General features: G+C 40.6%; 1 protein-coding gene across 1 annotated transcript in view; it reads right to left on the minus strand.

The window, feature by feature from the left end:
- SPON1 (spondin 1) overlaps positions 1-22,734 on the minus strand; it is a 276,478-nt gene that overhangs the window by 184,704 nt on the left and 69,040 nt on the right. Inside the window, exon 3 of the mRNA XM_024756961.1 lies at positions 11,464-11,597. Within this exon, the coding sequence (XP_024612729.1) occupies positions 11,464-11,597 (134 nt within the window). The remainder of the gene's footprint in view (positions 1-11,463; positions 11,598-22,734) is intronic.

The following is a 22,734-nucleotide window of genomic DNA, read 5'->3' on the forward strand; positions in this document are numbered from 1 at the left end:
CAGGCAAGCGGCCTAAAGACTTCCTGAGCCCACAGCTGCCTCTGGACATGGCCCTGCCCACCAGAGGGCCCAGGACCCAGCTCCATCCATTGGTGGGCAGACACCAGTCCCAGAATCCCCTGGGCCCCGGCCCTGCCCTTAGGAAGACTCCACTAGCCTCTAGACCAGCCTCATCCACCAGGGGGCAGACACCAGATGCAAGAAAACCACAGTCCTGCAGCCTGAGGACCCAGCCTGTAGCAGGCCAGACCCAGCCCTGGGTCCCAGCCGGGCCCACTAGCAGGCCAATACACTTACTCCATGACCTTGAGAGACGAAGTAGGTGTGGAAACATCTCTTTGTCCTTTTCTACCCTTGTCCCAGGGCCGTCACTGTCCTACCTGGGGAAGGGGTGAGGCTCAGGAATGGAGGAACACGTCTACTATATATTCCCTGGTTAAAAAAATATGTATAGGGATTGAAAGGTTAATGTAGATATGATACCATCTGATGATTTTTCATTATTGCATTTTTATCCTGTGACCATTTCATGTCAAAAATGTCCTGGGGCAGGGCTTCCCTGGTGGCGCGGTGGTTGAGAGTCCACCTGCCGATGCAGGGGACACGGGTTCGCGCCCCGGTCTGGGAAGATCCCACATGCCGCGGAGCGGCTGGGCCCGTGAGCCATGGCCGCTGAGCCTGCGCGTCTGGAGCCTGTGTTCCGCAACTGGAGAGGCCACAGCAGTGAGAGGCCCGCGTACCGCAAAAAAAAAAAAAATGTCCCGGGGCAAACAAATTGTGGTATATACATGTAATGGAATATTATTCAGATATAAAAAGGAATGAAGTATCAATACATGCTATAACATAGATGAACCTCAAAAACATTATGGTAAGTGAAAAAAGTCAGATGCAAAAGATCACATATTGTTTGATTCCATTAATATGAAATATCAATAATAGGTAAATCCGTAGAGACAGAATGCAGATTGGTGGTTGCTAGGGGCTGCAGGGAGAGGAAAATGGGGTTCCTGCTTATAAGTAAAGGGTTTTACTTTGGAGCAATGGAAATACTTTGGAACTAGACAGATGTGGTGGTTACACAACATTGTGAATGTACTAAATGCCACCAAACTGATGGCTTTAAACTAGTTAATTTCATGTTATATGAATTTACTTTCGATTTTTAAAATGTCCACAGGATCTAAACATCATGTTTTGATCCCACCACGATCAGGGCCTGGAATATCTTGGCAATCTCTGCTCCATCACTGGGATAGGACTGGGACTGGTCTTGCTGCCAGGGCTCTGGGTCCTTGTGCATGATTGGGGTGGGCCATTCACTCGCACATGCCCACCGAGTTGTGGTCACACCGCTGCCCCTTGCAGTGTGGGTTTCAGTGTTCCATCTGAGCCTGTTTCCTGCTGTGCCTGGAGCGCCTCCACAGCACGTACTTTCTTTTAATTCTTCCCAGTTTTCTCCCCAGGGGCTGGATCCTACACCTGGGACTCCAGCTGCTGAACGAAACTCTGCCGCCATTGGACTGCTCCCTTGGAACTATGCCACTGCCAGCCTCCCAGGAAGCCCTGGCATCTGGATTCCACCTGTTGGATGACATGTCTTAGAGTATCTAAGTCTTCCTGAACCAAGCACATGCTGCCCTTTTTTTTTTTTTTTTTTGCGGTACGCGGGCCTCTCATTGTTGCGGCCTCTCCCGTTGCGGAACGCAGGCTCCGGACGCGCAGGCTCACGTGTCCAGCTGCCCCGCGGCATGTGGGATCTTCCCGGACCGGGGCACGAACCCGTGTCCCCTTCATCGGCAGGCGGACTCTCAACCACTGCGCCACCAGGGGAGCCCTCATGCTCCCCTTTTAAACCATAGTCTTGGTTTCTCCAACTGCTCTCACAAGAACCAGCCTCTTCTACTGGTCTGGGGTTTCCCACCCCCTTTTCTGTAGATTCCTTGCTTCCACCCCTAGTTAGCATTGTTGAGGTTCTAGCCAGCCTCAAGGGAGAGCCACCCTGACTTATGACAAAGGAGCCTGTGGTTCTTCTCAATAGCTAATGCCAGAAAAATTGCAGGGTAAGCTGCACTTCAGCCACATCAGATCCTTCTAATCCTGCCAGATTCCTCTAAATCATACACAGAGTCATCAGATGTGGGTTTTCTGTGTTATTTCCTTCCAAGATAAAAAGAGTTGGTGAGCTCCATGAAGTTACAAAATCTTATGAGTTCTGGCTAATCCCTCCTAATACTCATCTCTATCCTCACTAACAAGTCTTTCTCTTGCCAGGTCCTTGGGTTTGTTTTCCATTTTCTAAAGGACATTTAGTTTCCTCACTTGGGAGCAACACCTCCTGGACCCAGGCAGTCCTGTGCCTCTCCAGGCTTCAGAGACCAAGTGAGGCAGAAGGTGGGGGTGTGCGGGTCAGCGTAGCTTAGTGGTGATTAGTTAACAACAAGGGCTTTGGAGTCAAGTGGAAGTGGGTTTAAGACCCAGCTCTATCACTAAACTGCTTTATTACCCTGAATACAAACTCTCTAAACTTCAGTTTTCTCATCAAGAAAATGGGAAGAATATAGTAAAGACCCTACAGGGCTTTTATGAAGATTAAGTAAAATAAGGCATGCAATGCACCTAGCATAGTTCTTGGCAATAAATGTAAGCTACTTATACTACTCTTCATACTAACTGATGCATTGAGCATCTCTATACGCCTCTTCACATCCTCTCATCCCAACTCTGATTCCATCCACTGTTGCTACGAGCAGCTCTGTCCACTGTAATTAGATGATGCATACCTTGTCTGTGTGGTGTACCTCTTGCTTCTTGTCCCAGAGCTTCTCTTGATGCTGCAGTACATGTTCAGAACCTGATGAACCTTCACACACCTGCAGCCCAGAGCGCAGGGGCATTAATGCCTGTGGGGCTACCCTTGATCAATGGAGGATGAAAACCAATGGATAATGGCTTCCCCCTTCATTCCTGGGCACGCTGCTCTGAGACACACGTCATATGGCTTCTCCAAAGGTCCCAGCAGGGGCAAGCATCGACTGCCTATGGTGATGACCAGGTCAATAACACTTGACCAAATAACCCCCATCCCCACTGCCCCCACCTTCTCCCTGGGATCACTCCCCAAATAAACTCCCTGCACACAAGCCTTTGTCTAAGCTGGGCTTTTAGGAGAACCCAGGCCAAGAATCAGCAGTTATTGAGTTCCTGGCACTGGGGTATATACATTAGAGCAGGGGTCAGTACATTTTTTTCTATAAGGTGCCAGATAAAAAATATTTTAGACTTTGTAGGCTATAAGGTCTCTATTGCAACTTCTCAATTCTGCTGCTGTAGCGTGAAAGGAGCCCTAAACAATCCAGAAATGAATGAACCTGGTTGTGTTCCAATAAAACCTTCTTTATAAAAACAGGCAGTGGGCCAGACGTGGCCCACAGACTGTGGTTTGCCAACCCCTACATTAGGGCCACATAGATGAGTAAAATTGATCCCCTCCTCCATGAAGCTTGCAGCCTTGGGTGGGAGGAGGAGCAACAAATGAGGCTGCAAAGGTGTCTGCAAACATCACTAAGGACCTTGGACCCCTCGCGAAGGAATTTTGGCTTCATTCTTTGGTGATGGGGAACACTGAATACGTTCTCAGATCTAGTAGCAGCTGCAGCTGGGAACAGGTTATTTCACGTGCAAGAAATGAATTGCTCGTTTTTAATATTTCTGTGAATCCCAGTCCTGCCAGAGGGCTGCCTCCCCTGCAATCCATGACCAAACTTCCCATCAGATGGCCAAGTTCCCTTATCTGTTACCCTTGAGGCCAGAGGTATCTCAGAATTCAGAATATTTTTGGATTTCAGAAAGATAATACAGGGTACTTTGCATATATTTTGTAACATCCCCATCAGGGTCTGGGGCAGCATCAAACACATTAATATTTACACTAAAAGACTATAAATAACTTCAAGTCAGTTCAAGGCAGGTTTGGGTCTTAAATGAGTTAAGAAAATATCTTTTGGATTTTAGAGCTTTTTGGGTTTCAGAAATGCAGATGAAGGACTGTGGACTTGATTTGTTTTGTGTTTCAGCCCTAGACTGTGACATTCTCAGAGACAGTCTCTGAATCCTCATTGACTGCATACAGTAGGTGCTCCATAAATGTTATCAAGAGAGTGAGCAGACGACAATGGCAAGAGAACATTGTTCACGGAGGGATTCAGTGGAAGAAGAGGCTGGTCAGGGACTCTGGTAAAGGACATAGGGAGACTTAAAAAATGCTCCGATCAGGATTCCGGACTTGATCTGGAAGGTGATGGAGAGCCCCCTTCAAGTTTGTTATGTAAGCGGTGTGACTCAGCTGTGCATGAGGACAGCAATTCTTATACCAGTAAGAGGCAGAATCACAGGGCAAGGAACTAGTGTGAGCAGTACAAGGTTCCTGCAACAGTGAGGCAAGAAGCGCCTGTGAAAAAGGCAGTGAATGTAAAGCAACTGAGAGAAAGAAGAGGCAGTTATGGCAACTAATCATGTTGGGGGAGAAGGAGAAGTGGCAGGTGAACCTGACCTGCCTGAGATGGTAGAGTACAGTACTAAGATCACAGACTCCGGAACCCAGATGCTTCTCTGTTTAAATCCCAGCTCTGTCACTTACCCTGTGACCTTAGGGAAGTTACTTAACCTCTCTGTGCCTTAGCATCCTCTTTAGTATCCACTTCATAGGGTTGCTCTGGGGATTAAATGAGTATCTATAATGCACCTAGACCAGGGCTTGGCTCTGGGCTGTTATTACTGCCTGCAACCAATCATTGTTTCATACGGTTGAATTCCCCAAATGGTTCACCAAGTGACTATCTCCTCCAGGGTAAGGCAACCCACATCTCAAAACCCTCCTAAGAGGTGACAAGTGGGTGTCAGAAGTCTAGTAATAAATGTACGCAATGAAGGTATGGAAAGACAAGATCACTTCCAGGGACAAAACTTTTATCAGACTTAAGGGGATAGGACTTCCCTCTGATGGGGTCTGTAAACATCTATTCTATTCACAGAGGCTTTTTCTTTCAATCAGTCACCACTTTGTTGTAACAGTTTGCAGCGTTGAAGCACGCCACGGAAACTTTAAGTGCTGGGTCATTCACTTGTAGGGAGAAGGCTATAAGGAGGGATGTCTCAAAACCCTGTAATTTAGAAATGTTCAAATCTTTGCATCCAAAGGGAAAATGGAAATGGTGTCAGGTTTGTGCCAAAAGGAAAGTTGTAATTGCGATGCGCTTCCCTTCCCAGCCCTCCTGGGCAAAGGAACATAACCAGCTACGTGGGCTTCAGAGCTGTCACCTACAGATATTTAGCAGGCTCTGCGGCTTACACTACCAGTCTGCCTTCTCCCAGGAATATCACCCAAACACAGCAACACAAATGCCCATTTTTGAAAGTGAGGGCTCTGCAACAGAGTTAGTGTCTCCCCTTTCATCTCTCCTGGAATTTGCTGCCAGACGTAAGCACCCAGACTAACTTTTTAGTGAATCTTCCTTCTAGCATGTCAGTCCACTGTTTAATCCACTAATGGCTCCCTTGTTCCTCTTGAATCAAGTTCAACCTCTTCATCTTGACATTGGAGAACCTGCATGATTTAGCAATGAATTTCGGCCTCCAATGACCTTCTAATCTCACCAAGTCTGTCTGTTTACTGTCTCCCAGTGCCGCCATATTTACTCTCACCTCTAAGTTCTCACGTTAGTTTCACTCTGTTCACACCCTTCACCTGGAATGACCTCTTCCCTCCTGTCCATTTATCCACAGCCTACTACTGCCTTCAAGATATAAACTAACCTTTCTAAGGAGCTCTGGTGCTCCCATTATTACATTCTTCATTCATCTACTTTCTGACTAACCATGTTTAATCTGTCCCCAGTTCATGTCTGTCTTGGGTTGGCTAAGTTTTGCATACGTATTTTTATTTACACCACAACTAGACTTCAGGAAAGTGTCTTGAAAGTCACGATCCTTGTTTATACTCTGAGTCTTTCTCAGTGATGGTCAGCTCTGGACACATGGAATACTGGTTGTGATTGGTTTCTCCAATACCACCTTCCACAAAAAAAACAAGGAAACTTTCTCATCTAGATAAAGGGTATTTCTCAACTTGATTCAAGGCATCAGTTTGATACCTGTACTTCCTGTTATACTTAAAAGTGAATTATAGGAGTATTCCCATTAAAATCAGGAATAAGCATGAATATCACTATTTAATATTGTATTAGAGGTGATAGATAATAAACTAAAGCATGAAAAAGATACAAAGGTATATTCATTCATTATTTCCCCCCCAAATGAAAAATAAGCATTAGAACTATTAAGAGATTTCAGCACTGTCTAAACTCAAACTCAAGGTACAAGAATCAATAGCTTTCCTAAACACAAGCAATCAATGATTAGAAACTTTAACAGGAAAAAAGAGCCCATTCACAAAAGCAATAAAAGTATAAAATACCTGTGGGGGAAAAAAAGCCTTACAAGAATGTTTAACTCAAATGAGGAAAAATTACATGACTTTCCTGAAGGACATAAAAGACCTGAAGAGGGGATATTCCATATTTCTAACTGGGAAAACACATTGTAGGTTGCTACGATATAAAAACATATTGTAGGGTTTGCAACACCATTCAAAATCCCAATATACGTTTTTATTAAACACAACACAAACTCATTCTATGATTCGTCTGGAATTATGAATCTAATTGAATGGCCATGAACATTTTGAACCAGAAGATTAATGAGCGATGACTTGCTATCAAAACATAAAATAAAATTTTGCTATAAAATGGTGTGGGTTTCGTGCAGGGATAAAAAGATCAACAGAACAGACATGTATAAAAATTTTATATTTGTTAAAGTAGCATTTCAAACAATAAGGGAAAGGACAGACTATGTGATAAATGGATGTGAAACAACTACCTAGCCATTTTGAGAAAAATAGGTAGATTTTCATTTCCCAGCTGTGTGGACAGCTCTGGTCTGTCCCTCCAGCTACTTCCTTCAACCTTCTGTACCCTGTTCTTTGCGGGAGAGGAGAATCTGTGTGAACTCTATCAACGAGGCTTCGTTGTCCTCGTGGTGGGAGTCAAGGTCAAAAGGGAGAATCGACAGGGAATCAAGACTGGGATCCCTGTGGGTCACCTCAGGCTAGTAGCTTCCCTTAACTGAAGTTCTCAGCCCCTGGGAGGTGGTGGTCTTCTCTGCCCTGTCCTCTGCACGCTCCTTTCGCCCCTTCAGACATGGGTGCTAAAGGCTCCTCTCACTTTTATTTTGGCCACACCATCATAATCAGAACCCTGATTCAACGACCCTTTGGCACCTCATGCGGAGCATGCCATCTATTTTTTCTTGAGGCTTATTGATACCATATTATTCACAAAATTAAATTCCAGGAAGATTAAAGACCTAAACTTATTTTTAAACCTATAAAAATATTAACAATATGGGAATATATTTATAACCTTGGGTGTAGGAAGATTATTTTTAGACAAGATACAAATCAAAATTCATAAGAGGAAGGATGGATACATTTGACTAAAACAAAATTCCAAATTTTTGGATGATTAGATACTCATAAGCAAAGTTAAGAGAAAGATGGAGAGGAATATTTGAAATTTATAACAAAGTGTTATTATCTGTACCATGTAAGGATCAATTTTAAACATATAGTTTAAATATATTAAATTATATATTTCATATGTTTATATATAAAATGCATAATATAAAATATATTTTATACATATAATATACACATATATTTTATATATAAATATATGGAAATATATAAACATCAATTTTTAAAAGAAACATTATTAGAATAATGGACAAGAATATGAATGGGCCATTTACAAAGAGGAAATAAAAATGGAATAAATATTTGAAAAGATTCTTAATTTAAATTACTAATAATCAGGAAAATATAAATTACCACAAGACACCGTTTTTAACCATCAGATGGGCAGAACTTTAAAGAATGATAAACATCAAGAGCTGTTGAGGAACTTCCCTGGTGGTCCAGGGGCTAAGACTCCACACTCCCAATGCAGGGGGCCCAGGTTCAATCCCTGGTCAGAGAACTAGATCTCACATGCCACAACTAAGAGTTCACATGCCGCAACTAAAGATCCCGCATGCCACAGCTAAAGATCCCACATGCCACAACTAAGACCTGGTGCAGCCAAATTAAAAAAAAAAAAAGAGTTGTTAAGCAAGTAAGGAAACAGGCTCTCTTGTTCACAGTCAGGGAGAGTGTTTAAGTTGGCAAGCTTTTTGGAGGAAAATCTGGCAGTGTCTATTAAAATTATAAATGTCCATCCCTTATGATCCTACTTCTTGGCAGCTACCATGGATAAAAACTTGCATATTTGCTCAAAGAGGTATGTATAAGGATGTTTATTATAGCATTATTGGTAATAGTAAAAAACTGGAAACAATCTAAATGTCCATCAGCTGTGGAATAACTAACACATTTGCACAGTAGATTATATGCAACAGTTTAAAAACAGAGATCCATATGTTCTGACCTGGAAATATCTCTAATACCTTTTATTTAGTGAAAACCTATTTAATTTCAGGACATCACGTAGACCATGATACCATTTGTGTAAAGGGTACTTGTATGTTTTTTTATATGTGTATAAACTCACAGATAAAAGTCTAACAAATACACGCCAAATTGATATCTATTGTTACTTTGGGGTAGAAGACTGTGGGATTTATTGGGAGAAATGTCAGGGATTTTTCACGTTTTTTGTATTCTGCATTTTTCTGTATTTCACTATTTTCTGCACTGTTTGAAATTTTACAATGTGAATGTATTTACATCTTACCTATAAAATGATCTCTTTAGTGAATAATTATAGATTACATTTAATTCCTTCAGAAAAAGATAAAAGAAAGGAAGAACATGGGGCTTTAGCATTAAATGCAAGTATGACTTCAAGAAACTTGCCTAATTCACTGAGACTTGTCTCCTCCTGCATAAAAGGGGGAAGTTTGTTGTGAAGATTAAATTAGACAAAGCCCGCTAGATGTGCAGCTGACTTCATGGTAGACAGTACTGGTTGCCCCTTTCTTTCTCCTCCATTTGGCCTGTGAGAACCTTTAGGGCCAAGATCTTAACTTCAGTTGCCTGTACACTGTGGACGTCTGTGCAAATAGAAGCTCAGTTACATTTACTGAAAGAATGAGTGACTGAACAAGCCACATTTGTTTACTGTTAATGGATAAACATATGTTCACATATGTTCATTGTTAACGGTAAACAAGAGATGCCTTTTTGGCTTCCAACAGGAAGATCAAAGGCTTCTGGTTTGTGAGAAGAGTAAGTCAAAGAAAACCAGAGATCTACACCAAAGGGATAAGGGTTTTAGAGCAGGAAGTTCATCACACAGATCTGATATTGGAGAGCCCCTCTGTGGAGTGATAGGGCTGCCATGGGCAGGGGTGTGGGTACTGGAAAGCCAAGCTGAGAACCCGGTCTCCAGGCTGAGAGACTGAATATACTAATGGACAAAGGCCAGGCTGTATATGACAGTGACGACAGAACTCTGACCCACAACCTCTGCAGTAAATGGCCTGGGAAGCCAAACCACAACGTCTGTAGCCATTAGTCCAGAACAGTTAGGACTTGGGCAACGATGTCAACTCTCTAATTTTGCCCCACTGCCTCCTCTATTTCCATCTCAGGACCAGTCAGAGAAAGCCTAATATGCTCTCCAAACCAATCACATCAGATGCTCCATTTCTAGTTAGCCCGCCCTCAGCTTCCCCATGCCAACAATCTCCAGTGAGAAAGTACCCACAATCTTCTCTTATTTTTCACTGTAAAGCTTTCCCACTCCTCTGCCTGCCTTTGAGTCTCTGTCAAATGCTAGTGATGGCAGCTGACTTCCTTGCTACATAGCAAGCTCTGAATAAATAGCCTCTTTTCTCAGTTCAGTGGTCTTCGTTTATTCCCACAAGGCCTTCTCCCACATTGCAACTAGATACTAGATACATGTTATATATTGGGATTTATACTTATACATAAATTCTACTTCTAAATTTAAAACAAATCACCAATGTAGATTAGTGCCAAAAGCCAAACTTCTCAAGGAATCTGAGGAAGGATGCTCAGCTTGCATTAAACTAAGAAAAAAATAAATGATGTCCATACAGATGGCAGCAAAAAGAGGCCAAAGACAAGACTGCATCTGGACAATGGACAGAGGCTTCCAGAAATCTCTGCAAGCTTTCTTTTTCTCCCATAAGGCAGGCACAGCTGGGTCCAGAAACTGCAGGGACTGGAGAGCCTAGGTGGAATGCCTCCTTATCAGTCTCTCCTCAGGGCTGGGCTGTAGTTGTAAGTCTTTAGAAATGTCCACCTGCCACAGGTTCAGACAAATGAACCAAATATATACATAAGGCCTTAGGGGATTTAAAGAAGTAGAAGATGGTTGGGAAGTTCCCAGCCCCTAACTCCAGGAGAAAGGGTTTCTTGGATGCTGGCATTGGAGCCTTGCCTATCTATCTACCCATGACTATTTGCCTGTCTGAAATCCTAAAATTCTCAGCATCACTCTATAGAGCCTTAAAATGTATTTAAAACAGGTTATAGCCACATTTCTCAAACTACTTAATGTTAATAGATGTCTCAGCAAAAAAAGGAGCTTTGCAGTCAAGTTTGGGAAATGCTGGGTGAAACCAAGTTAAACAGACTTCTTTTTTGGCAGGACTTTGCAAAACCTTCAATATGCTAATATATGTTGTGAATCTGCAAGAAGGAGATATATAGCATACAGCATCTTCCAAAGTTACTTAACCATAGAAATTGATTTCCTGCCCACCTATTTACATCTCCCTGAACATCATTCTATAACATACAACTTTGGAAGCACAGATTTGAGATAATGCCACCTTTCACGGGAAAACCACTGGCTGGCTCATACCTCTCATCATCTATTGTAACTCACCAAGATGAGGATCAAGATGCCCCATAGCAAGCGGTGCAAGAGGGCAATTTTGATGGGAGAAGGAAGAAGACAGGATCATAAAGCAGAGCCTGGGGCCAACGGAGGTTATAGTCAGGTCTCAGGTCAGCCTAGCACAGCTTAAGGACAGGGGGTGTATTCAAGATGGAGGAAGCCAAAAATTATCCTCACCCGGGTCGTAATTTTTCTTGACCAGCCATAGGATCATTATCTCTAGGAAGATAGAGAGTAACCAGCAGATCATTGCATGGGAAGAAAACAGAGATTCAGGTGATTGATTCTTTTCATAGCACTTTACAAAAGACCGCCCATAGTCCTGTTTTAGAGTCAAGATAAGGGAGGGCAGAGAGATGATACAACTTGTCTGATGCCCCAATAAAGGCACTTTTCCTTCTGCAACCGCACCACGGAGACTTCGAGAGAGCACAGGAAAGGGGAGTGAAGTGTTCCAAGGATTTCTTTGTTCACTTACTTTAGAATCACACAGCCGGTTCCTGCAGGGGGCGCTATCCAGAACACCTGGATCCGCGTCCTCCTCCGTGGGGTGCTTTCGGTGACCGCAACGGGGCAATTACTCATAAATTGTGTTTCTTCTTCATCTATGATCTGTGGAAAACCAGTGGAAAATAAACACATTAAAATGCAATGTCACTTTGGGAAGTTTCCGTGTTGACACTTCCTTAATTTTATTTTTAAATCTGTCATTTTCTGTTAGTAGTTCTACATCCCCAAGACACCAGAACAGCGCCTGGCACAGAGTCCCACTTAATGCTTGTTGAATTAACATAAGGGCAAGGATATAGCACCTGTTCTCCGCTCTCTGGGACCAGGATCTTATGTCAGCACTTTGAGGGACAGGCCACTAGGTGATGATGTTGTTCATTTCACTACAACAACCTGTGTCCCACTTCAGGGAAGGAGGAGGGTGGGGGAGAGATGATCCAAAGCAAACACTATATACCTAGACGTTGTGATTCAATTTTATAGCTTGAAATTAAAATGTTAAAAGAAAACCCCCCTTTGGAGTAAGTATACCAAAGTACATAAAGTCGCCCAGCTCTATAGCACTGTTTACTCTTGCAGCCTCTCCTTTCTTAATTTGTGCCTTATACCGGTGTTCTCCCAAGTTAACCATCAAGATTTCCTATGACACTGCAAAAAAGCTGGTAGCCATTCCCATTCCACAAGGCTGTTTTCACCATTTCTCCGGCTTGCTTCTGGGTCTGCAGCCAGGACTTGCCTATCCCTCTCGTAGAACCACAGACTGTTAGACCTGAACAGATCTTTTGGGGGAAACCATCTAAATCCAATGGGTCTTAAGTGCCAACTCCAACTGATTGGTAGTAGCTGTGTCATGAGTGGTGTTACTAACATTAACAGAGAACATTTATTGGGTGTTTAGTGTAGGCTAGGTACTAAGCTAAGTGCTTTATATGAATTACTCATTTAATTTTCAAATATAGCTTAATGAGATCATTATATCCATATTGTATTTACTTTATTGAAAATGTTTTTTAATTCCTCTTTTTTTTAGGAAAGCAGGTAAAAAATTAAGTCACATCATATCCTTTCATCACTGTGCAAAGCAAAGGCAACGTTTTGTTTACCTCTATATTCTTTATACTTCTCTCATTTCCTTCCTTTGTTTACCGCTCACTCCTAAGTATTTAATATATGTCCTTCTGAATATCTCTATATACACATATACATATATTACATATATGTGTGTGTGTATAATTTACTTGAAGTTACCTAGAGTTGTTTTGTATTTTAATATTTCTTTCACTTAATCTTATAATTTTGAGATATGTCAATGTTACTACATGTGAATGTAACACTGCTACTGATGCTGCTTAGTATCCACTGCATGCATGGACCACATTTTACTTATTCTCCCAGCGAGGAGCACTTAACTGACTTCCAGCTCTTTGCCTCGACAAACATTGCTGTAATACAAATACAAATGCTGCTCTGCTTATGAACGTACCTGAGAGATTCTCAGCAATATAAACCATGTAGTGGGACTGGCTGGTTGTGAGGTTGTAGGTATAATCATATTAATTTCACTAAGTAGTCCCAGATTGTTCTGCAAAATGGCTTTACCTACTTTCATTCTATAAGCTATGCATAACTGTTCCCACTGCCCCATATCCTCACTAGTACTTGTGATTATTGGACTTTCTAATTGTTTCCAATCTGATGGATATAAAGTAGTATCTTGTTTTCACTTAATACTAGCAAATTTGAGCATCTCTTCATAAATTTATAATGTTTCTCCTGTGAATTGCCCACTCAAAATATTTACCGGTGGATTTTTTTCTTGTCAATTTGTAGGACTTTCCAGATATGAAATGCTCATCATTTACGAATACCTTTCTGTCACCCAGACGTTCATCTTATCTTTGGAATTCTTCAATAATTTCCATCTAATCAAATTGATCAATTTCTCTCCTATGGCTTGCAATTTTTTGGTCTTGCTAAAAACACTGAGATCACAAAGATATTCTCTAGTATTTTCTTCTAGTAGCTTTATAATTTTATTTTCACATTTAGGCCTTCAATCCATTTAGAATTTACTTTTTAATGTGATGGAGTAGGGATCCAACTCTATTTTCTCCATACTGTGAGCTACTTCAAAACAAATTAGTAAACAGATTTTTTTAGAGCAGTTTTACACTCACAGCAAAATTGAGCAGAAAGTACGGAGAGTTCCCATATACCCCCTGTTCCCACACATGCACAACCTTCCCCATTATCAACATCAGGCATCAGAGTGGTACCTTTGTAACAACTGATAAACCTACAGAAACCTACACTGACACATCATCACCCAAAGTCCACAGTTTACATTTGAGTTCACTCTTGGTGTTCTATGGGGTTTTGACAAAGGTATAATAATATGCATCCACCACTGTAGTATTGTATTGAGTAGCTTCACTGCCTTAAAAAATCCTCTGCTCTGCCGATTCATCCCTCCCCACAACCCCAGACAATCGTCAAGCTTTTGCTGTAATTGCTTATTAGTTCCCTGAGGTTTTTCGTCGATTCAGATTTTCCTATGTAGACAACCATGTCATCTGTAAACAAAGATGGCTTTATTTCCTCCGTCCCAATCTGTATATCTTTTATTTCCTTATCTTGTCTTGTTGTATTAGCTAGGACATCCAGTATGATATTGAAAAGTAGTGGTGAGAGGGGACATCCTTGCCTTGTTCTTGATCTTTGCAGCAAAGTCTCAAGTTTCCTACCAGTAAGTATGATGTTAAGTGTAGGTTTTTTGTACACTCCTTACCAAGTTAAGGACCTTTATCTCTATTCATAGTTTGCTGAGAGTGAGGGTGTTGGATTCTGTCAAATGCTTTTTCTGCATCTATTTATATGATCATGTGATTTTTCTTCTTTTACCTGTTGATGTGATAGATTAATTGATTTTCAAATGCTGAACCAGCCTTGCATGACTGGGATAAATCCCACTTGGTTATGGTGTCTATTCTTTTTATACACTGTTGCATTTGATTTGCTAATATTTTGTTGAGGAATTTTACATCTATGTTCATGAGAGATATGGGTTTGCAGTTTTCCTTTCTTTGCAATGTCTTTGTCTACTTTTGGTAATAGGGTGGTGCTGGCCTCATAGAATGAGTTAGGAAGTAGAGAATCGGTATAATTTCTTCCTTAAATGTTTGGCAGAATTCACCAGTGAACCCATCTCGGTCTGGTTCTTTCTGTTTTGGAAGGATATTAATTATTGATTCAATTTCTTTAAAAGATATAGGTCTATTGATATTTTCTACTCCTTATTGCGTGAGTTTTGGTAGATTGTGTCTTTCAAGGAATTGGTCCATTTCCTCTAGGTTAACAAATTTGTGAGCACAGAGTTGTTTGTAATACTCCTTATTATTCCTTTAGTGTCCATGGGATCTGTAGTGATGTCCCTCCTTTCATTTCTGATATTAGTAACTTGTGTCTCTTTTTTTTTTTTTCAGTTAGCCTGGCTAAGGGCTTATCAATCTTACTGATCTTTTCAAAGAACCAGCTCTTGGTTTTATTGATTTTCTCTATTGATTTCTTTCTTTTTTCAGTTTCATTGATTTCTGCTCTAATTTTTATTATTTTTCCGGTTTATTTTAGATATTATTTGCTTTTCTTTTTCTAGTTCCCTAAAGTAGAAGATTAGATTATTGATTTAAAGTTTTTCTTCTTTTCTAATATGTACATTCAATGCTATAAATTTCCCTTAAGTGCTGCTTTCATTGCATCGCACAAATTTTGATAAGTTGTATTTTCACTTTCATTTAGTTCACAATATTTTAAAATTTCTTTCCAAATTCCTTCTTTGACCCATGTGTTGGTTAGAAATGTGTTGTTTAACCTCCAACTATTTGGGGATTTTCCAGCTATCTTTCTATTATTGATTTCTAGTTTAATTCTATTGTGGTGTGAGAGCAGATACTGTACAATTTCTATCTTTTTAAATTTGTTAAGCTGTATTTTATGACCCAGAATGTGATCCATCTTGTTGAATGTTCCATGTGAGCTTGAGAAGAACGTGTAATCTGCTGTTGTCGAATGGAGTCTATAGATGTCAGTTAGATCCAGCTGATTGATGGCACTGCTGAGTTGAACTATGTCCTTACCGAATTTCTGCCTGCTACATCTGTCCATTTCTGATAGAGGGGAATTGAAGTCTACAACTATGACAATGGATTCATCTATTTCTCCTTGCAGTTCTACAAGTTTTCAGCTCACACATTTTTTTTTTTTTTTTTTTTTTGGAACTCTCAACCACTGCGCCACCAGGGAAGCCCTCAGCTCACACATTTTGATGGTCTGTCATTAGGTGCAAACATATTAAGGATTATTACATCTTCTTGGAGTATTGATCCCTTTATCATTATGTAATGCCTCTCTTTATTCCTGATAACTTTCCTTGCTCTGAAGTCCACTCTGCCTGAAATTAATATAGCTATTCCTGCTTTCTTTTGATTAATGTTAACATTGTATATCTTTCTCATCATCCTGCTTTTAATCTATTGATATATGTCTTTATATTTGAGGTGGGTTTCTTATAGATAACATATAAGGGTCTTGTTTTTGATTCACTGACAACCTTTTAATTGATCTGTTTAGACCATTGATGTTTAAACTGATTATTGATATAGGCAGATTAATATTTACCATATTTGTTGCCTTGGTCTTTGTTCCTATTTCTGTCTTTCACACTTTTTCTGTCTTTTTTGGTTCTAATTGAGAATTTTATATGATTCTATCTATTTGTTTTCCTTTCTTAGCATATCAATTATACTTTTTTTTTTTTTTGGCTTTTTAAAATGGTTGTCCTGGAGTTTTTCAGTACACATTTACAACTAACCCAAGTCTGCCATCAAATAACACTATACTGCTTCAAAGATAGTGCAAGTACCTTATAATAACAAAATATCCCTAATTCCTTCCTCCTAAATGCTGTCATTCATTTCACTTACACATATATAAGCATATATAGACATAAGCATATATAATTGAATACACCGTTACTATTATTATTTTGAACAAAGTATTATCTGTTAGATTAAGAATAAGAAAAATTTTTTAATTTATTTTACCTTCCTTTATTCCTTCTTTAATACTCTTCCTTTTTTAAATGGAGATCTGACTTTCTGACCTATATTATTTTTCTCCTCTCTAAAGAACTTTGTAAACATTTTTTGCAAGACGGGTCTACTGGCGACAAATTCCCTCAATTTTTGTTTGTCTTTTTCACTTTTGAAGAATAATTTCACAGGGTACTGAGTTCTAAGTTGGTGGCTTTTTTCTCTCAACACATTAAATATTTCACCCCACTCTCTTCTTGTTTGCATGGTTTCTGAGAAGTTGTATATAATTCTTATCTTTGTTCTTCTGTAGGTAAGGTGTTTTTTTCCTCTGGCTTCTTTCAGGATTTTTAATTTATCTTTAATTTTCTGTAGTTTAAAAATGATATGATTGGGTATAGTTGTTTTGGCATTTATCTTTCTTGGTGTTCTCTGAGCTTCCTGGATCTTTGGTTTAGTGTCAGATATTAATTTGAGGAAATTCTCAGTCATTATTGTCTCAAGTATTTCTTCTGTTCCTTTCTCCCTTTCTTCTCCTGGTATTCCTATTATGCATATGTTATGCCTTTTGTAGTTGTCTCATAGTCCTTGTATATTCTGTTCTGTTTTTTTCAGTCTTTGTGTTTTTGCTTTTCAGCTTTAGTAGTTTTTGTTGATATATCCTCAAACTCAGAGATTCCTCAGCTGTGTCCAGTCTACTGATAAGCCCATCAAAGGCATTCTTCATTTCTGTTACAAGGTTTTTGATCTCTAGCATTTCTTTTTGGTTTTTCCTTAGGATTTCCATCTCTGCTTACATTGCCCATCTGTTCTTACATGCTGTCCACTTGATCCATTAGAGCCCTTAGCATATTAATCATTGTTGTTTCAAATTCCCTGTCTGATAATTCCAACATCCCTGCCGTCTCTGGTTCTGATGCTTTCTCTATCTCTTCAGATGTGTTGTTTGCCTTTTGGTTTGCCTTTTAATTTTTTGTTGCAAGGTGGACATGATGTGCTGTAAAAGGAACTGAGGTAAATAGGCCTTTAGTAACATGCAGACATACCTCAATTTATTGTGGCTTCACTTTATTGCATTTCACACACTGCATTTTTTAAACAGTAAAGTATTTTTTAATTAAGGTATGTCCATTTATTAGACACAATGCTACCGTGCGCTTAATAGCGTACAGTACAATGTAAACATAACTTTTATATGTGCTGAGAAACCAAAAATTTCATGTGGCTAGATTTATTGCAATTTTTGCTTTATTGCAGTGGTCTGAAACTGAACCAACAATATCTTTGAAGTATGCCTGTGGTAAGGGGTCAGGGAGAGGAAGTGTTCTATAGTCTTATGATTAGGTCTCCGTCTTTTGGTGACGTGTACCCCTGGACTGTGAATTTCACGTATGCGTCTCAGTTTCCCCCCACCACTTAGGTGGGACTGGATGGCTGGAGGGGGCTGGAGTTGGCTATTTCCCTTCCCCCAGATAGGCTAGGTTCTGATAAAACTCTAGGAGGTTAGGCTCTAGTAAGATAGCTCCTCCTGAGAGCAGACCTTGTTCAGAAGAACAGAATGCCTGGTGTATTTAAAACTAGTTCCTTTCCTCCTCCCCTTGCCAGAAGCCCGAAAAGAATTTTTTCTCTGATATTCACTGTGAGGACGTGGTAGATCTCCTGGAGGTGAAGCCCACAAAAGTTATTCCCCCTCCCTGCCAGTGACTGGGCGCCTCTGGAGTTTCTAACTCTCAGACTTGTCCACACTGAGCCTCATGCAATCCATCAACTGTAGTTCAGGTTTTCCTACTCTGGCACACGGAAATTTCTGCTCTGTTAAGTTGTGATTCTCTGTATCCTCCTGTCTGCCTCTCCAATTTGGGGGCAGCAATGTGCCCTGGAATCTCATTTCTCTGATGGCTCTAAAAAGAACTGTTGCTTTTTTGGTTTGCTCAGCATTTCACTTGTTAGGATGGAGTGGTGACCTCTAAGCTCCTTACCCGCGGGCCTAGAAGCTAGAAGTCCATACTGTGAGCTACTTTTAACACCACTCAATCCACCTTTCCTCCACTTTGTGATGCCACCTTTCTCATATAAAGAGTGACCATAAAATTTATTGTCCAAACAAGGATGAAAAAGTTTGTTATTAATGATCACAGTATTCTGAGACAACTGGCAAAACAGACTTTTCCAGGCCAATGGGGCATATGTATACCAGGTTCCCAAACACATTGTTACTGAGCTTTCTACTCAGGTTCCCAGCCACCCCCACCATAGCACTGTAATATATTTCAATATCTGGAACGGCAAGTCCTCATTCCCTGCTCTTCTTTATCAACATTGTGTTATCTCTGTGGATCTTTATTTTTTCATATATGGTATAAACACTCTAAAAACTCCCCTGCTTCTCTGTCATTTTATCTTTTTTTAAACTTAATTTTATTTATTTTTTTATACAGCATGTTCTTATTAGTTATCCATTTTATACATAGTAGTGTATATATGTCAATCCCAATCGCCCAATTCATTTTATCTTCTTGATGTGATAAAATCCCAGCCACTCACACCTGTGGAGCTCGGTGCTACTGGACAAAGTCATGTGATGAGGCCAATTGTCTCCTATATTAATTGACTCCTAGCCTCAGGTCTGCCTGGGTACATTGCTGTATGTATCTGGCAAACCATTACCTTTCCACTGTCAACGATGATGATTTCAAATCTCCAATCTCTCCGAACTTCCAACATTAATCTCTTCTTTCACTCTTACTGTATTACCTTGCCACTTACTTCACAGAATAAACAGAAGTCAGCAGATTTAAAGTCCTTCACTTTCCCACCTGCATTCACCTCGTCCTCCTTCATTCTTATTGTAACCGAGGAACCTTACTTCTCTTTCATCTCTGCTCTGTTCCCATCCCTCTTCCTGACTCTAACAATTACCCCTTTTCTCTCCTCCAGGTTCAACTTTTGCCCCTGTTGAGTCATTCCCATTAATCTTGTAAGCACAGTTGAGTCTTTCCCATTGAAAAATAAAGACACCTTCAGTTAACCCTTCATCCCCCTCCAGATGTGGTGTTATCTCTCTTCTCTCCATCACAATCAAATAACTTGAATGAGTTGGCTATACTTCCAGTCTTCACTTCACATCCCACTCATCTTCATCCCAATCCCAGGTGTTTGGGGCATACATCACATTATTAAAACAGCTCTAGCTAAGGCCATCAGTGGCTTCTGCAGTGCTTAACCTAATAGATCTACAGTCCTTCTTGAAGCACTCTCCTCCCATAGCTTCTGTGCCATAGCTCCTTCCTGCCCTCTCCCCACCTCCACTTTCCTGTCCTCTCTCCCTATTTTCTTTGGCTACAGATCCTCCTCTACTGGCTTTTACATTTGAAATTGCTCAAAGCTCAGTCCTAAGCCCTCTCCTGTTCTGACTTAATTCCCTCTATGTAGGTGATCTCATTCAACTCACAGCATTAACTGCTACCTATGTGTGGATGATTCACAAGTTTACATTTCCAGTCTTGGCCACTTCTCGGAGCTCTAGGCATGCATCTCCAAACTTCTATCGTCTACTTGCACTTCCTCTTGGATGAAACATACCTCAAAGACACCTTGTCAACAACTAATTTATCTTCCCTCTAACCTGGTCCTGCTCTCATTGTGCAAGTCAGAAACGCCAGGTGTCATCCTTGGCTCTTCTCCCCCTCTCACCCTTCATATCCGAATGCTGTCCATGTTACCTTCCAAATGTCTCTTGAATTCCTACTACCATCCCTACTACTACCATAGACTAATATCCCTAGTACTATTGTAGACTAAGCTACATCATTTTTAATCTGAACTAATATAAAATTATCCTAACTGGTTTTTGTACATCTTCTCTTGCCTTTCTTCATTTTTTTCTCTATACTGCAAACCAGAGTGATCTTTTAAAAGCACGAATATAATCTCCTTCCTTAGAACAATTCAACAGCTTTTCATTGTTTCCAGAATCAAGACTGAAATCCTTAAGAGTCAAGTCCCTGCCTTCCCACCTCTCTAGCCTCATACTGTGCCATCTCCTCCCCACCTTTCTTGCTGCACTTGTTTTCTCCTGCAAAAGCCTAGTCAATTCCCTTTTCCTTCTTCCCTCCCTTCCTCCTCTCCCTTCCTCCTTTCCTTCTTCTCTTTCTTCCTTTTCTGCATCTCAGCTCACTCATCCTTCTCATTGAAAAGGCTTCCCTGTCCTCTTTCACTATGGCCATTTCCCCCGTTATGTGTTCTCATATATCCATCCCCCTCCCTTCAGACACTTTAGCCCTCTTTTAATTTTACAAGCATTTGTTTGAGTCCTTGATTAATGTCTACCTCTCTAATAATCTGTAGGCTACATGAGGGCAGACACTATGTCTCTCGCTTTTCTTCTCTGTTTCCTCAGCACTTAGCACAGAGCCTGAGAGCTAAGAGGTGTGCACTGAAGAACTAGATGTACGTGCCCCCTCCCTTTGGTTATGAGATTGCTGGCTCTACCTCCTGGCTGCAATATCTGTCTTTACTCCCTATTTAGACAACTCCCTGGAGTTAGACAAAGTCCTTCTGACTTTGGATTTTGTTTTTCTAGATGATTATTAATAGCCTTGATAATAATAATAGCTTGCATTTTTGACCACTTTCTATTGCCTAAGGACTTGACATATATGATTTCCATTTCCTTCCAATAATTAAGCAGTATTAAGCCTGTCCTTGAGGAAACTACTGTGATGCAGATGGGTTAAATAACCTGTTCAAATCCCGCAGTGGTGGAACCAGGGTTTGACCTCAGCCCTATCTGCTCTAATGCCCGTGCTCTTTCCCCTTTACCACACTCCCTCCTGACAGTGTCATTCCCTTATGTTAGGTAAGAATTTCTCTCTAGCCAAGCTGAGTCCTATGGAACCACCTCCACTGGACCAGCTGACAACTAAACATCCCACTCAAACACACACACAAGTACTTGGTAAATGTAAAGAGTACTTCTGCTTTATATTTTCTTAAAGAGTACTTAGATTCCCTTCTGCAGCTTTATTGGTGTGAGGGTAAATTTCCAAACCATGTGATTTTCTTAGAGTGGCACACTTGGCCTCCATGAGGAACCCCTTTACTGGTGGTTACAAAGAACTTTTGCAGGTAATTTTAACCCTAAATCTTTAAAATCCTTGGGAGCATTCTGGGTGACTATATTAGGAAAGCCAAAGAGAACAAATATTTAATTAGCACCTACTATGTGCCAGGTACTTAACATGGTCACATCTTTGAGTCATTGATGGGAATAATTATTCTCATAGATGAGGAAATAAAAGTCAAAGTGATCTGGTCTGGATTCTGACTCAGGACTGTCTGAAACGAAAGCTTGTATCTCTGAAAAAGATCCCAGTGGGGGATAAGACTCAGACCCTTGGCCCAGCAGTGAAACAAAGAAGAATGTCTGCCAAGTCACAGAGGCCACCTTAGGTAAATATGGTTGTTTATCCACAACCTCAGTTGCCAGATGGTAATTGAGCATTGAACAGAAGGGGTTATTTCCTCCGATTCAGAGAATGCTCCCAAAGTTGTTTGTTTTCCAGAAAATGTCAGCTTCCTCCAACAAGCTTTGGGCCTATCAGAACTTGTTCTTTTCCCTTTCCCCACCCCCCAAACATCTCCACACTTGTCCTGGTCTACAGTAGACCCACCATGTTAGCCACCAACTAAATGAAAGTCACTTAAAAAGGTTTCAACACTCATTTCAATCTCTGGCTTCTTTTCTGAGACTAAAAATTAAAACATATTATGATGGGTGGTGGTGTCTGGTAGTAGTATTATGGGTGAATTTTACTTCCTGTCTATGCTTTTTGTGGTTTCTAAATTTTCTAAAATGACGATGTATTGCTTTAAATGAAGAGGTTTCTAATTCTTTTTAAGGGACTTCATTACAACATTCTATGGGTAACACTTCTTTTTTTTTTTAATGTAGGCTACAATAAACCTTCTCAGGTTAAGTTTAAGTTTAAAGTCACTTGGGAGAGATTTGCTGGCAAGGAGGCTGCTTGACTCCCTGTAAGAAGAGAGAGAAATTAAGGGACCTGAGACTGGTCCCCACCCAGGCAGGTGAGATAGCCAGGTAAGGTAGAACAAGTTAAGACAGGTGGACAAGGTTGGATTCCCAGAATGCT

Source organism: Neophocaena asiaeorientalis, unplaced genomic scaffold, assembly GCF_003031525.2.
Source record: "Neophocaena asiaeorientalis asiaeorientalis breed wild unplaced genomic scaffold, Neophocaena_asiaeorientalis_V1.1 scaffold504, whole genome shotgun sequence".
In the NCBI taxonomy this organism is placed as follows: Eukaryota; Metazoa; Chordata; class Mammalia; order Artiodactyla; family Phocoenidae; genus Neophocaena; species Neophocaena asiaeorientalis.